The sequence below is a fragment of the Triturus cristatus genome, chromosome 2_1, assembly GCF_964204655.1.
Source record: "Triturus cristatus chromosome 2_1, aTriCri1.1, whole genome shotgun sequence".
Lineage (NCBI taxonomy): Eukaryota > Metazoa > Chordata > Amphibia > Caudata > Salamandridae > Triturus > Triturus cristatus.
The window spans coordinates 422,560,752-422,577,182 of NC_140581.1; the positions used below are offsets into that span (position 1 = coordinate 422,560,752).

The following is a 16,431-nucleotide window of genomic DNA, read 5'->3' on the forward strand; positions in this document are numbered from 1 at the left end:
GCAAACCCTACCCTCCTTCAGTTAAGACAACTCCTAGAGGAGTATGATGCTCAGAGGGCATCACAGGAAGGTGCCCTAGGCACAGAGGAGGGTCTACCCACCACAGAGGAGTCAGATGGGGCTTCAGATGGGGAGGTAGACAGCCAGAGCCAAGTAAAGAGACTTAGCCAGGCTAACTTAAGTTTACATGGGAGTTTGCATGGGATCCCCCCATACAGGCCCACAAGTAGACATTCACAGAGAAGCAGGAGGGACAGATCCCCTTCAAGGGAATCCATCCACTCCCATGTCTCTAACATCTCTAATGCTTCCTCTCACAGGGGAATGACTTCACCTGAGAGAAAGGAGCATGCAGCCAGAATGAGGGAGGCTAATCTGAGGATTCAGAGGGAAGAACTTGCCCTTGCCAAAGAGAAGCTTGCTCTGGCTAGAGAACAAAAGTTAAGTGGGTTAGAACCCACTGGTGGCAGCAACATTCCTAGAGATAGAGACAGGCACTATGATAATAGAAACCTGAGCAAGATTGTCCCTCCCTACAAGTGTGGGGATGACATCCACAAATGGATAACTGCTTTGGAGAGAGCTTGCAAAGTACAGCAGGTACCCCAAAGTCAGTGGGCAGCTATCTTGTGGCTCTCCTTCTCTGAGAAAGGAAGAGACAAGCTCCTCACAGTTAGTGATGAGAATGCAGATAATTACACTGTCCTGAAGAGTGCTCTGATTGATGGGTTTGGCCTAACCACTGAACAATACAGGTTGTTGTTCAGGGATACCCAGAAGACACAGACTCAGGACTGGACTGACTTTGTAGATTGTGCCACTAAGGCTCTGGAAGGCTGGCTATTGGGAAGTAAGGTTAAGGACTATACAGGATTGTATAATTTGATCATGAGAGAACAAATACTTAACAACTGTCAAAACCAGCTATTGCATCAACACCTGATTGATTCTGATCTGACTTCTCCCCAAGAATTGGGAAAGAAGGCAGATAGATGGGTCAGGACTAGAGTTAAGCAGAAAAACCAGAACCAGGGCGGTGATCAGAAAAAGGCAGACCAGAAGGGTAATGATCAGAAACAAAAAGACCAGAAGTCTTCACCAGGCCCCCAAAAGGCTCAGGGGGAGGGTGGTTCCAAAAAGGATAAGAAGAAAGAAGGCCAAAAGAAACCATGGTGCAACTATTGTAAGTCTACCTCACATTGGTTTAGTGAGTGCACCAAAAAGGATAAGCCCCCAGCCACCATTGCCCCTAAGGCAACTGTACCCCCTAGTTCAGCTGTAAGTGTTGGTTCCCAGCAAAAGGGTGTAGTAGGGTTAACCCTGGGAACTGAGGAGGATTCTGGCCTAGTCAGAGTACCTACTCAGGCTGTCCTGATCTGTGATGGGGACTTAGCTTTGTCCTCTACTGTAGGCCCCAGTAACCTGGGCAAGTACAGACAGACACCTTTTATCAACCAAAGAATGGCTCAGGCCTACAGGGACACTGGGGCTAGTGTCACAATGGTGACACCTGCTTTTGTGGACCCTGGACAGATCATACTAGGTGAGAATTACCTAGTGACCAACGCTAGCAATGCCACTACCTCCCATAGTGTGGCTATTGTTAACTTCTCCTGGGGAGGGGTAACTGGCCTCAAGAAAGTTGTGGTGAGTTCAGACCTTCCTGTAGAGTGTTTACTGGGCAATGATCTTGAAACTTCAGTTTGGTCTGAAGTGGAGTATAGGACCCATGCAGAAATGCTGGGGATAGATGCACATGTCCTTGCTGTGACCAGGTCACAGGCCAAAAAGTGCAACACTGAACAAGTGCTGGATCCTGAAACTATGGACCAGTCACAATCCAAGAGAAAGAGCAGTAGGGTTAAGGCTGTGCCTTCCCCCCTGCCTCAGGTGGTGGATCAGCCCTCCCAGGAGGATGATTCTGAGAGCCCTGAAGGAACTGTCCTAGAAGAACTTGAACCTGATCAGGTTGAGTTTCTTGGGACAGGGGGACCTTCAAGGGCAGATCTGAGGCAGGCTCAATTAGACTGCCCCTCTCTTGAACCCCTCAGACAGCTGGCTGCTGCTGAGGCTGCAGGGAATGCTCAAGGTACCCATAGAGTGTATTGGGATGAAGGGCTACTGTACTCAGAGGCTAGAGACCCCAAGCCTGGTGCATCCAGGAGGTTGGTCATACCACTGAAGTTCAGAGGCTTCCTTCTAACCTTGGCCCATGATATTCCCCTTGCAGGACATTTAGGCCAGAACAAGACTTGGGACAGGCTTGTCCCTCACTTTCACTGGCCCCATATGTCAGAAGATACTAAGGAGTTTTGTCGCTCCTGTGTCACCTGCCAAGCCAGTGGCAAATCAGGTGGCACCACAAAGGCCCCCCTCATACCACTACCTGTGGTGGGGGTCCCCTTTGAAAGAGTGGGCATAGATATTGTAGGACCAATGGACCCACAAACAGCATCTGGGCACAGATTCATACTGGTGATAGTGGACCATGCCACCAGGTACCCAGAAGCAATTCCCCTGAGGACTACAACAGCTCCTGTTGTGGCAAGGGCCCTGCTTGGAGTATTCTCCAGAGTGGGCTTTCCAAAGGAGGTCATTTCTGACAGAGGTGCCAACTTTATGTCAGGATACTTGACTGCAATGTGGAAGGAGTGTGGTGTTAACTATAAGTTCACCACACCCTATCACCCACAGTGCAATGGGCTTGTTGAGAGATTCAACAAGACCCTAAAGGGAATGATAAAAGGATTACCAGACAAGCTTAGGCGAAGATGGGACATCCTTTTACCCTGCCTTCTGTTTGCTTACAGAGAGGTCCCACAAAAGGGGGTTGGCTACAGCCCTTTTGAGCTTTTGTTTGGGCATCCTGTAAGAGGAACCCTGTGTTTGGTGAAGGAAGGATGGGAGAGACCTCTCAGACAACCCAAACTAGACATAGGGGATTATGTACTTGGTCTCCGCTCCAGGATGGCAGAGTATATGAAGAAGGCTTCTAAAAACCTTGAGGCAAGCCAAGAACTCCAAAAAGCTTGGCATGACCAAAAGGCTGTACTGACTGTTTACCAGCCAGGGCAGAAAGTGTGGGTGTTGGAGCCAGTGGCCCCAGCAGCACTCCAAGACAAATGGTCTGGACCCCACACTATTGTTGAGAAAAAGGGAGAAGTCACCTACTTGGTGGACCTTGGGACTCCCAGAAGCCCCCACAGGGTGCTTCATGTCAACAGATTGAAGGCATATGTTGACAGGGCAGACATGGGGCTACTCATGGCTACAGATGAGGGGCAGGAGGAAGAGAGTGACCCTCTCCCAGACCTGTTGACTCAGAACCCTGATGATGGCTCAGTTGATGGTGTGGTCTTTTCTGACAGCCTCACTGTCCATCAGCAACAGGACTGCAGACAAGTTCTGCAGGCCTACAGACATATGTTCTCTCTGACCCCAAGTCAGACAAACTGGTGCACCCATGAGGTGGACACTGGTGACAGTCTGCCTGTGAAGAGTAAAATCTACAGGCAACCTGACCATGTCAGGGACTGCATAAAAGTTGAGGTACAAAAGATGTTGGAGCTGGGAGTCATTGAACCTTCAGAGAGCCCTTGGGCTAGTCCTGTAGTCCTTGTGCCAAAACCTCACACCCAAGATGGTAAGAGAGAGATGAGGTTTTGCGTGGATTACAGAGGTCTCAATGCTGTCACTAGGACAGATGCCCACCCAATACCTAGGGCAGATGAGCACATTGACAGACTGGCAGCTGCTAAGTTTTTGAGCACATTTGACCTAACAGCAGGCTACTGGCAAATCAGACTAGCTGAGAGTGCAAAGGCCAAAACTGCTTTCTCGACCCCAGGAGGACATTATCAATTTGTGGTAATGCCCTTTGGTTTGAAGAATGCACCTGCCACTTTCCAAAGGCTGGTGAATCAAGTCCTTACTGGGTTGGATGATTATTGTGCAGCTTATCTTGATGATATTGCTGTCTTTAGCTCCACCTGGGAGGATCACCTGGTCCACCTGAGGAATGTTTTAGAGGCCCTGCAAAAGGCAGGCCTCACTATCAAGGCCACTAAGTGCCAGATAGGGCAGAGCAAGGTTGTATACCTGGGCCACCTAGTTGGTGGGGGTCAGGTTCAACCACTGGAGAGCAAGATCCAGACCATAAAGGACTGGGCTCCTCCAACTACCCAGACTCAGGTCAGAGCTTTCTTGGGCCTGTCTGGGTACTACAGAAAGTTTGTTAAGAACTATGGGTCCATAGTGACACCACTTAATGACTTGACCTCCAAGAAGATGCCAAAGAAAGTTCAGTGGACAGCAAGCTGTCAAAAAGCATTTGATGACCTGAAGCAGGCCATGTGCAGTGCACCTATTCTGAAAAGTCCAGACTACTCCAAAGAGTTCATTGTCCAGACAGATGCTTCTGAGTTAGGTGTGGGAGCTGTTCTTTCACAACTGAATGTAGATGGTCTAGACCAGCCCATTGCTTTTATAAGTAGAAGGCTGACCCCTAGAGAGAAACGTTGGTCAGCTATTGAGAGGGAGGCCTTTGCTGTGGTTTGGGCCCTGAAGAAGCTGAGGCCATACTTGTTTGGCACTCACTTCAAGATTCAGACAGACCATAAGCCCCTCTTGTGGCTAAATCAGATGAAGGGTGAAAATCCCAAACTTCTTAGGTGGTCCATTTCCCTACAGGGGATGGACTTCACAGTGGAACATAGACCTGGGACTGACCATGCCAATGCAGATGGACTCTCCAGATATTTCCACTTAGAACATGAAGACTCAACTGGTCAAGGTTAGTTTAATGTCCCTAAGTTTGGGGGGGGGGTTGTGTAGGAGAGTAGGGTCTGCTTTCTATGTTCACCCCCACTTTTTGCTTTTGCTTTACTGGTTTTCGACTTAGATGTGGCTGTGGGCCTGCTAATCAGACCCACAGCCCTGCTGTTCTCTCTCTAAATTACTACTATGTACTTTAGGTGCATAACCCATTTGGATAGGATCACCTTATTGGCCCCTGTACAGTGTACCCTAGGTACCCAGGGCATAGGTGTACCCTAGGCCTACCAGGGGCTGCAGCATGTATTGTGCCACCCCTGGCCTGGCCTTCCATTTTGACACAACTGGCTGATCACTCAGCTGGGGCAAGGTCGTGTAATCACCCCTTGCTTAGGTGTAGTATTCCTATACCTAACTTACATATAGACACATGTGTACCTATCAGTCACTCCTATGGCAGGCCTTGACAATCCTGGAGGCAGAGTGCTTGGTAACATGTGAGATGGTGCTCTAGCATGAGCTGAGCCTGTCTGCAGCTTTCGGAACCTTGTCCTTATAGCTGTTCTATGATATAGCCTACCATATACTCTTAAAGTGCCTTATAATCTTAGACGGTTATGGTAACTATGGTTGGGCTTTATCAAAACATGTTGTGTAAGGTGTCTAACACTCGGGAATAATACCCCCATGCCATTTCTGGACATGAGAATATTATTCCCCCCTTCTAGAGGGAAAGACATGTTAAAATCATACTTCAACTGTTAGCCTCTGACCAAAGCCTCAGCATCACAAAATGGATGCTGCTGCCACGACACAAGTCTGACCTCCTGCAGCTGGGAGTGATCCCAGCCAGGGAGGCCTGGACAATAGGTTTCCTGCTTGGGGAGGTGCTAGCACCTCCCCAGACAGCCTTTAGTGTATTGGGGCAGGGTGGGCTGAAAGGAATGAGACATGCCTGGGGCACACAAGGTGTTCCTTGCATAGTCCAGTTCAAACCGGCGCTGGGGCACTCCAGCCCCAGCTCTGGCGCGAAACTGGACAAAGGGAAGTGGGTGTAACCACCCCCTCCCAGGTCCCACCCATAAGGCGTGACCTAGCAGGTATCCCAGCCCCCCAGATTAGTATAAGAGTGGGAGTTGGGCCTCAAGACTTTAGATTATCCTGAACCTGCAAAACTGAACAGAAACTCTGGACCTTCGACATTCGACGAAAGAAGAAGACTGAAGAATCTCCCTTGTAGCCAAGGAGTGGCTACCCTGTGCAAACAGGCACCATCAAGTGACTACCCTTGGCTTTGTGAAACGTTCGACGAGGAACCGACTGCAGAGCCCGACCAGAGCCTTGATTTCCAGACTTCTCCGACCCTCATCCACGTCTGCAGCAGAGCTGAGATCCGTGGAGGCGACGAGCGACGTGGGACCGGCTACCTGGGAAAAGTGGCTAGTAACTTACCGCGCAGCTTCTGAGGTACCCTCGAAGTTGTGCACCGGGGATTGAGAAGCCCCAACCCCAAGCACCATCTGCACCGAAGACCAGCCCCCCACACTCCACGAGTCCTGCGTGGGGCCCTTCAGCATTTTCCTGCTTGCCGCGTCTGTCCGGTTGCTTGCCCGCTGGCTAGTGGCCTCTGTGACGACGCTCCCTGAAATCTTCTGCGCTGGTTTGGCTCCTCCAGACTGGCTCCCGCTTCTCTGCAAAGAAGAAGCACCCCAGACCTTCCTGGTCTGCACCAGAAGCAAGTCCCTTGTTCTTCGTGGGTTCCGCTTGCCAAGGCTTGGTGAGTCCTAGTCCAACTTCGACGCCGCCGACAGCAAGAGCCTTCGTGGGACAGCTCGCCTCCTGGTCCTGGTCGTCCTCGACGCTTCCTGGTCCTCCTGGCTGCAGCGACAAGCTTCACCTCCCCCTGCAACTCTTCACGACATCGCCTGGTTCCTTCCTGGTTCCACGTGGTCACTGGCTAGTGACCTTGACTCTGTCCCCTCTGCTTGCAGGTTTCTTCTCTTCTTGATCCCAGGCTTGGGATCCACCGGACACTCTCTCCTGACTGCCTGTCAGCATCTTTCTTCAGGCATCCATAGGAGTCGACGACGAAAACGACGCATCTTCACCCCTATGCACCCGCAGCCTGTGGGCTAGGTAACTTGGGTACTCCGGTGCTCATCAGGATAGTGACTATCCTAGTGTCTAGTTTTCAAGTCTCAACTTCCTAGCTACTCCGGAAGTGTCCTAAATCTATCTATTTCTAAACTGTAACATTACTATTGACTTTTACGCATTACGCGTGAGTGTTTCCACTCTGCACACGAATCCCGTGGGCCTCCCACTTCCTAACTAACGCTAGTGTAGTGTAGCCCCAGCGATTCCCTAGGCCTAGGCCTATTCTATTTCCGTGACAGTGGTTCTTATACCACTTATTTAGTATATGGTTTGCGTGGCCCCTAGGGCCTAACTGTATTACTTACCTGTGTGACTTACTGTATGCATTAATAAGACTGTGTTGTACTTACCTCTAAACTCATAAAGAGTGCTGAGGGTTTGCTTAGAATAAATACACTTTATTTTATATATATATCTGTTGTGGTGTCCTTTCATTTGGTATTCAAGGGATTATATATGGTATCACAGCTGGCTTCACATGCCATTCAGAGTTTAGCCTAAGACTGCTCTTGTCCATGCTACCACTAGGATAGCTGGTCTATAAGGTTGACTTTACAACCAATCACCATAAGGGTATTTGGACTGATATAAGGTGTACACTATAACTAGTGACATCATACATCAGGCCAACTTCTCACAACGAGTAGCGCTATAAAAAACTTAAATGTTTGTCAGAATGGCGCTATACAGAGATGAGGTGCATTGTTGGTGAGTGGTAGTGAGGGAATTCATGGAGAAGGAGGAAATGGGGGCGCCAAAAAAAAGACTGTTGCACCCTCTAACGATCAGTGCTAGGGCCAGCCTTGGCTGGGCCTGTTAGCCCCTCCCCCCCTAGTTGAGGGTCTAGTTGCGCCACTGCATCAAGTTATAGTTGAAGACTGAAGTATAGGTTAGTGTGTTGGTTACCATGCTAGTTGGAAACTAGAATGCAGCAATCATAAACATATACAAAATGTGAAATATGAGAAGAACGGAAGTTGATATGTGGGAATACGTAAAAACGTATCGCGTCACTACATAACCAACATGGCACCCAAGACTTCATTCCAATAAAAGAGAATCTGTTGATGTGTCGTCAGTGGTCACGTGCTCGCACTCTATAGGCTTCCGCTGCTGGCGACTGTCAGGACTCCGGGCACCGAACTTCCGTCGTGTTTATTCAGTGCCTGTCAGTGGTTTAGCAGTACGCCGGTAGTCCTGTCTTTGGCGAGGCGGAAGGGGTTTGAGTTGAAACGATGGAAGTGAATCAAGCGAAACAGGAGCACCTGCTGGCGTTGAAAGGTAACAGTGCTAGGAGTCACAGGAAAAAGGTAGTGATGTCGCGGGGTAGTCAAGCTTCTCGCACCCGCAAGGGCTTTCATAGATCTCCCGGAGCATATGTACTTGCGTGTGAGCTGTCAGAAGCAGCTCTCTGCAAACTGATGAAATCGCCTGTGTTACAGGTTCCGCTTTCTGGCAGCAGGACCTGTAGGCTGATCTCCGTAATGGACATGGGTGTTATATGCCCATGTTCTTCGCCTGTCCCCGTTTTGGTCTTAGAATACAGTGTTTTATTTTGTTTAATTTTGGACCCGATACTTCTTTATCAACAGCTGTGCACGAAGTGGGAATATAAAAGTGCAGGTACTCACTTTCCCAGTGTACCTGTTTGCTTACAAGTAGAGTCAGTATTTATTTATTTATGCATTTTTATATAGCGCAGACTTTACCCAAAGGTGTCGGAGCGCTTCACAATAGAACCAAGGTCGTTACATGAGGAGAATGTTACAAATGTACATGTTACAGAAACAAACGAGATACAAGAGGAGGTATAATACAGCAATAGATGGCAGTCACTCAAAAACACACAAGACACACAAGGAGGACGCTTGTTCAGGCGTAGAATACAAATTTACAATTTTTGAAAGAACTTCTGTGAGGGACTTGCAAAGGGGTGTATTAGTTTTGGAAGTGTCTTTGGAAGAGAAGAGATTTGTGGTCATATTTGAAGGTCCGGGTAGGGGTGGTGGTATGGAGCAGTGGAGGAAGCGAGTTCCAGATTCTCACCGCACTGCCTGGGAAGGATTGAGCCATCGATCTTTCCCTTTTAAAAGTGGGGGTCTCAAGCAGTAAATCTTCCGCATTATGAGACGGTCTAGAGCTTGCAGAGATTTTTAGTTTATTCGCCAGGTATCGAGGGGAGGAAGTGTGCAAGGCTTTGTGGGTGATACAAGCTGTCTTGTAGATTGATCTTACCTCGATGGTAAGCCAACGGAGGGAATACAAAATGGGTGTGATGTGGTCACTTCTTTTGACCCCAAATCTAAAACGAGCTGCTGAATGGAGAACGGATTTAAGAGGGGGACAGGTGGGATTTGGGGAGGCCAGTAAGAAGAGAATTGAAATAGTCCAATCTAGAGAGAACCAGCGATTGGATCAGGGTTTTTAGGTCTTGCTCCACGAAGAAGCGTCAAATCCCCCAAAGAAGACGCAGTTGGTATCGAGCATTCTTTGCAATGGAATTGATGTGGGAGAGTAGATTGAGCCTTTTGTCAAGTAAGACACCAAGGGATTTTGCTCTGTCGACAACAATAGGTTTATTGTTTAGTAGATGCAGCTGATCCATCCAAGATTAAACAGGAGGAGGAGAGGGTGAGGTAAAGAGGAGAAGGAATTCAGTTTTGGAGGGATTCAGAATGAGTTGATGAGCTAACATCAAGGTTTGAGTAGAGAGTAGAGTTGAGGATTGAGATATCGTATGTGGAAGACACCTTAAGGTAGATTTGAGTGTCCTCAGATGGTAGAGGATCCCAGATTTATTTAGATTTCCCAATGGTTCCAAATAGAGATTGAAGAAAGTGGGTGCAAGGATAGAGCCTCGAGGGACGCCTTGACCTACCGCCAATGAAGATGAAAGACTGTTCGCTATTTTCATAATTTGGGATCTGTCTTGAGAGGCAAACCATTTAAGCACTGTGCCTTTCAAACCCATTCTCTGTTGAAAAGTGTTGTGATTAACAGTGTCAAAGGCTGCAGAAAGGTCTAGAAGAATCAGAAGACAAGACTCCCCTGACTAGATTATACGCAGCGCATTGTCGATAACTTGCAGCAGGGCTGTTTCAGTGTTCCAGTTTTGAATGAAACCAGACTGGAAATTGTCAAGAAGATCATTATCCTTAATATGAAGGTAAAGTTGTTTCGCTACACATCTTTCTGTGATTTGTGCAAGAAAAGAGAGGTTAGTGATGGGACGGACGTTGTTGAGGTCGTTTGCATCAGCGGTGGGATTTTTTAAGAAGAGGGGTAACCTGTCCTGTTTTAAGGGAAACGGGAAGGGAGCCTTGACTGAGAAAGAGGTTAACCAGACTGGTCCAATAGGAAAGAGCATGGGTGTAGAAGTCAATGGCAATGTCACTAGGGATGAGGTCAAAAGAATGGTTGGAGAGCTTTGTTTCGAGGATGCATTTGAGGAGGGCATCTTCAGAGATGACAAAAAAGTTCTGCCAAATGACTAAGGATTTGCGCTCCTCTAGGGGGTAGGATGCATGACCTGATCCACCAACGGTTTCACTTTTTTTCAAAGAATATTGCGAATTCTGCTGCTTTCTTTGGAGAATCGTCAGGCTTGATGGTTGGGGGAGAGCAGTTTGGATTTTTGATGAGGTCAAATAGTTTTTTGGGTCTGTTTTTCGCTGAGTCGAGGAGGGTTCTGAAGTGTGATGCTTTTTCATTGAAGATGTGTTTGTGGTAATTTGATCTTGAACATAGAGTAGAACAATTAGTGGTGGATGGAGATTGTCTCCATTTTTTCTCCAAGATTCTCAGGTTCCTCCTTTCTTCATAAAGGGATTTGTTAAACCATGGTGCTGAAAGAATAGGCCTTTTCCTTTTGCTTTGAAGTGGAGCGACATTATCGATTTCGACTGCAAGGACTGAGAAGCATTGGGAGGTGAGATCGTTAACATCCAAGTTAGGGTCTAGCCTGGGAAGTGATAGCATAGCAGAATCCCAGAGAGTGTCAAGGTCAATGTTTATAGTGTTACAGAACTAGGTAGTAGTCCTTTAGGAAGGAGATGAGAAAGTGGTCAGACCAGTCTACATGAATGGGGATAGCAATAGTAAGCATGTCTGCTTTAGATATAACCAGGTCCAGTACTGAGCCCTTGGAGTGTGTTGTTTCAGTGCAGTGTTGGATAAGATCATTTGCTGAGAGAAAGGTGGCAAGCCTATTAGCAGAGGAATCTTCCAACGAGCCCCAGTGAAGATTGAAGTCTCCCAGGAAGATCTGTCTGTCACTTTGCGAATATTGGTCGCTGATGAAGTCGGCGACATCCTCCAATAAGAAGAGCAACCACCAGGCCGGAGATAAATGGCATAAAATGTGAAGGGAGAGCAGTGTTGTACTTGAAGCTCAAGAGACAGGCATTCGAATGTACAGAAGGAGCTGTTGGGAAAAACTTTAAGTTGAAGGGAGTTTCTAAAGATTTTTTTATTTTTTTGCAGAGTTTTATATAGCGCGAACTTGACCCGAATCGGGTATCGGAGTGCTTTACATAGCACCAGTTACGTTACATGAGGACACACATTCATTTTTTGTTAGGCACGGGGAGATTAAGTGATTTTGCCCAGAATCGCAGGATGTTCAGCATCATTACCGAGACTCGAACCCAGGTCCGAGGTCGAGTGCCCTAGCTGTTAGGCCAACTCCTCTCCCCTCGTTGCAACACCTCCCCCAACTTTATCTGTTCTGTCATTTCTAAAGATAGAATAGTCGGTGGGTAGCACAAGATCAAACATAGAATGAGAGGTGTGGTTGAACCAGGTCTCTGTGAGGAAGAGCATGTTTAGATTGTGGAGGATGATGGTGTCAGAAATTTCCAGTTTGTGTTTCATTGCAGATCTGCAGTTGTGGAGCAAACAGCGTAACTCTGACGAGACTGTTTTGGTGACGGGGGCGATTGGGCTTTGAGGGGTGATAGAGATAATGTTCTTGTAAGAGGGTGCCAGGGAGGAATAAGGCAGATGATTAGTTCTGACAGAAGAGATGGTGGGAATAGTGCACAGAGTAGACTTACTTGGAGAGGAAAGTAGAAAGTGGAAGGGGGGTGGCGTTAGAGGTCTTGTAACTAGCCAGTAGGTTAGCAATGTCTGCAGAAGTCAGATTGTGATTGGCTTTTTTGGGGCGTGGGAGCAAGGTGCTTCTTGGGGGTTTGGGGAAGTGAGTATTTGCCAAGGGAATTGGGGTGTTTGGAAAGGTGGATATCTCAGTGCTTAAGAGTGAGATGGTAGCTTCAAACTGGGAGATGGAGGTGATGAGAGATCCTAACTTATTTTCCTGAGATAGTAGGGCTGTGCACGGAATGTTAGGTGGCTTGATGGATACAGGAGGGAATGCAATTGGCGAGGGAGGGCAGGGAGAGGTAGGGTTGCGGGGGGGGTATAGGGGTACAAGGATAAAGGGTGGAGATAGATGGTGGTTGAGAGAGGTTGTTGGTGCATCTAAGATGAAAAGAAAGTTAACTTTTCTGATGTTGAAAGGAGGAGAAGAATTGAGGTCATATTTAGTAGGCGACGGGTGAGGAGGGAGAGCGGAAAGCAGGGAGGGGAAAGAGTGGAGTCATAGAATGGCAGGTTTGGGGAGACGAGAGGAGAAGGGGCTGGAAAGGTCCTGTAAAGCTAGGAGTGGTGAATGTGAGGGGAAAGGCATCAGGCGGGGGGGGGGGGTGGATTGGGCTAGAGGGTAGTTGAAGAAAGAAAATGGTTTTGCTAGGTCTGAGGGAGGGAAAAGGAATAGATTACCGAGAGGGGGATAAGGGGTTGAGCAGCATTCCTGGAGGAATGGGAGGATGAAGAGAGATGCAAGGGGTTTGTGAAGAATTCGGAGTACAAGGTGAGGGGGAGCGGGTAGGGGAGAATAGGAGGGAAAAGGGGGAAGGTATGGAAGGCTAGCTTGGAGATCAGGTTGTAGGAAAGGTGGATTAAATAATGGGGTAATGGGTAGGGGTAAGGGGAAGGAGGTAAAATTGGAATACCGGGAAGGTGCAGAGTGGAAGAAGAGAGTATTAGCCAGAGGTATGGCTGACGTGTTGAGGGGAAGTGCACAATGGGAGGGGGGAAGAATGTCAGTGCTCTTCTGTTAAAACTATTGGCCCGGTTAGTTACCGGTAATCCTAATTATTCCAGGGCTTCCTCGGCACAATTCTTGTTCGCCCAAGCCCTCCTACAGCAATGTACACAAGCCAAACAAACCTTGTGTCCTACCCTTAACATGTCTTCTTTCCTGCCACACTTCTCATCATGCTTATAAAAAGGAAGGCAATCCTCCCCACTCCTGTCATTTACAAACCTGAATCTGAAAACAACATCACGTCGGGATGGGTGGTACTGATTTAGACTGTGAAGAGGAAGATCTTGACTTGGAGTAATGAAGATTACCAGTAAATAAGTGGGCCATTACCTCCTCATCAGTCTTCCTTTGCACAGTCCATATATTGTGAGCCAACACCAAGCAATCTCCATGTGCTTCAGCTCTCTCCATAGACACAATACTCGCCAAATACAATTGTCAGTAACGTTTATTCACTCCATTATTAATGCAGCGCTGAATCCAAAACTACAGAATTGAAAGACATCGATGCACTTCTCCCAATTGTAACCTGTAGTGCTTCACAAATGTATGTGGTACGGACGACGTAGCTGCTTTGCAAATGTCAAACTTTGAAACACCTTTCAATGCCGCTCATGTGGTTGCCACTGCTCTCTTTGATCTCCCCTGCACCTGTGTATTCAGAGATTGTTCTTGTTTTTCATACAATAACACAATGGCTTGCTTCAGGCAGCTGCTTAGTGTTGAAAGAGAGGGTTTTGTACCTTTCCTTGAAGAATCAAATGTAACAAATAAATAATCCACCTTTTGTAAAGGGATCTGTTTTCTTCATATAAATCATGATAGCCCTACGTACATCTAGGCTATGCAAGCATTTCTCCTCCTGGGAAGTAGAAGAGGGCAAATACATTGGTAATACCAAGTCGATAGCATAGTGAAACACTGAAGGAGCCTTTGGAATAAAGGAAGGACTCGGCTTAAGGATCCTGCTGTCTGGCAGAATCTTCAAACATGGCTCAGATCTTAAGAGGCCCCAGTTCTCCTCTCTGATGTGATTGCCACCAGAAACAACACCTTAAAAGACAGAAAGCTGAGATCAACTGCACTCACTGACTCAAAAGGCGCCTTTTGTAGTAACTGAAGCAATAAGGGAAAAGGCCTTGAAAATTCAGAATTTTTTTACCAGACATGCAGGTCTAGTGACTTGAAAAATCTGTTTGATCTATTGCTCTTGACTCCTAAACTTGTCTCAAATTGTGTGAGCCTAAGCAAATATTTAATTTCACGAGCCCACCTTTTTTTCATTACCATATACAAGACTACCTTGAAATAGTTGTATGCTGCAACCCCGCATGAATTTACCGCGCATGCCGGTTCCACGCAGGCTGAACAACGAAATTCTTTACCACAAATATGCCTTTACCACGCATGCCTTTACAACGAGTCATGCGTTGTTAAAGCATATATGGTGAACACATATCCATGGTTAAGAATTCGCAGGTAAGTCTTAACCCCCGGCCTGAGTTCCTAAACTACCCCACTCCCACCCAGCCCTAGTAACTTATTTGCCTCGCCTTCCCTAAAACCTACCCTGCCCTTTTAAGTCCTGAGAGGTATTAAACCCCCCCCACCCTGAGCCCTAAAACGGCCCACAAGCCCTGGAAACTACCCCAAACCCACCAGCCCTGAAAATATCCTTGCTCCAGCCCAGAAAACTACTCGCAACCCTCCCCAGCCCAGAAAACTACCCCTTACCCCTCAGCCCCACTTAAAATAACCTGACCCAGCCCACAAAACATTCCTGACCCAGCTCACAAAACAACCACGACCTCCCCCAGCCAACAAAAGTACCCCGACCCAGCCCAACTTTAAATAACCCCGACCCACCCCCAGCCCCACATACCTCACTGCAATCTCTTCCTGCTTCCATCCGTCTGCAATCCCTACCACGCATAGGCCTTAACCACGCACATGCGTGGTTAGGGCATATGCGCGGCAGGGCTTGCGTAGTTCAGCCTTCGTTGTAAAGGCTGTTCGTTGTGCAGCCTTCGTGGTAAAGGCTGTTTCCCCTTTGAAGTATGTGAGTTTAGCACGTGTGCTGTACAAAAAGCTCTTCTGTTTGATTTAAAAGGCTACACGTGATCCATCTATTATAAAAATCTGTCCCGTATATTGTACACATGACCCCTGATTTTTCTTGTAGTTCATTAATTGAATTGCCATCAGGGTGGGGGCAGGAATGTTTCTCAGTTTATATTTAAAAACTCTCACTTTTAATGCATATATCACTAAAGCATGATGTTATGGAGCACTGTCATTTACAGGCAAGCATTTTCCATTGAATGTCCACAAACCTTTCCACTGACTTGCAGTTTTACTAATAAAACTATGTGGGGGTAAACCATAATGTCGGGAAATCGTGTTTCAGGAAAGATTTATTATTTTCACATCAATAAGTTAAGTATTCTGATTTATTTTTATCATATTCTCACTTCAGAATTACGAAAAAAGTTATTTCCGAACTACTTGAATATATTTTGAAACATATGTACAGTTAATTTACAAGCTATTTACATGTTGTGTGCCCAACACAACAGTCAGTTCACTTCACAAAATCCTCTAACTTTGCAGTCGGAGAAAGAAAAGTAAACCTCGATCTCCAGGATAAAAAAGCAGTGATTTGGCAGAAGACAGACATTTGACCTCTCTTTGAAAGCACAGCAAATGTGACAAGATAAAAACAAGATTTAAAGGCATCTTTAATGCTCATTCAGTTTGTGAATGAACAGGGCACCTCTTCTTTGCCAGCTGGCCAGAAGGGGCCAGTAGACCCTGAAATAGCTGGACCTGATAAAATCTTACTCTTCATAACAAGCTGGGGAGTAGATTTCTGGAAGCATGTGCAAGATATTATGTTGGAACCTGGCAGTGGTTAGCTGGCCTCTTTTGAAAGAAGCACTTTAGTAGTATAGAAACCATAGGAATCAAAACCTCTAGGTGTGGGCTCCTAGTTCTAATAGCTTCCCATTGAGCTCCCAAAGTGGATACTGCTAGACCCTGGAGGAGCCAGTCTTTCAAATAGCTAGTGCTCTCTTGAATCCGGATCTGCTTCTTTCTCTACACACCATTTCTCAAAATTGCACCAGTATCTGGTGTACGTGTTCAATGTTGTAGGATGGATAGTTTTTTTAATAAATTCAAACACCTCCAAGGAACAACCCATAGCTGTTCAAATCTACCACTCAAGTGCCAGACCCATAGCTGTATTAATGGCAGACCTTCCTTCGACAAGAGGACCTCTTTGAGCAGATAAGGAAAGCACAGAATCCTCTTGTTCCCAAACCACCAACTGAAGGAGGTGAGGAAACCATAGGCACTTCCTCCAACACGTCCTACTGTATTTTCTGTAACACTTT

The 16,431-nt window shown here is 47.0% G+C and overlaps 1 protein-coding gene across 4 annotated transcripts in view; it reads left to right on the plus strand.

Moving 5' to 3' along the window:
- The first annotated feature begins 8,021 nt into the window (after nt 1–8,021).
- The window catches only part of TRAPPC13 (trafficking protein particle complex subunit 13), a 398,706-nt gene continuing 390,296 nt past the window's right edge, over nt 8,022–16,431 (plus strand). For all 4 annotated transcript variants that reach the window (XM_085631781.1, XM_085631789.1, XM_085631799.1 and 1 more), the window contains exon 1: nt 8,022–8,211. In XM_085631781.1, coding sequence (XP_085487907.1) covers nt 8,166–8,211 — 46 coding nt within the window. In that variant the 5' untranslated portion in view covers nt 8,022–8,165. The remainder of the gene's footprint in view (nt 8,212–16,431) is intronic.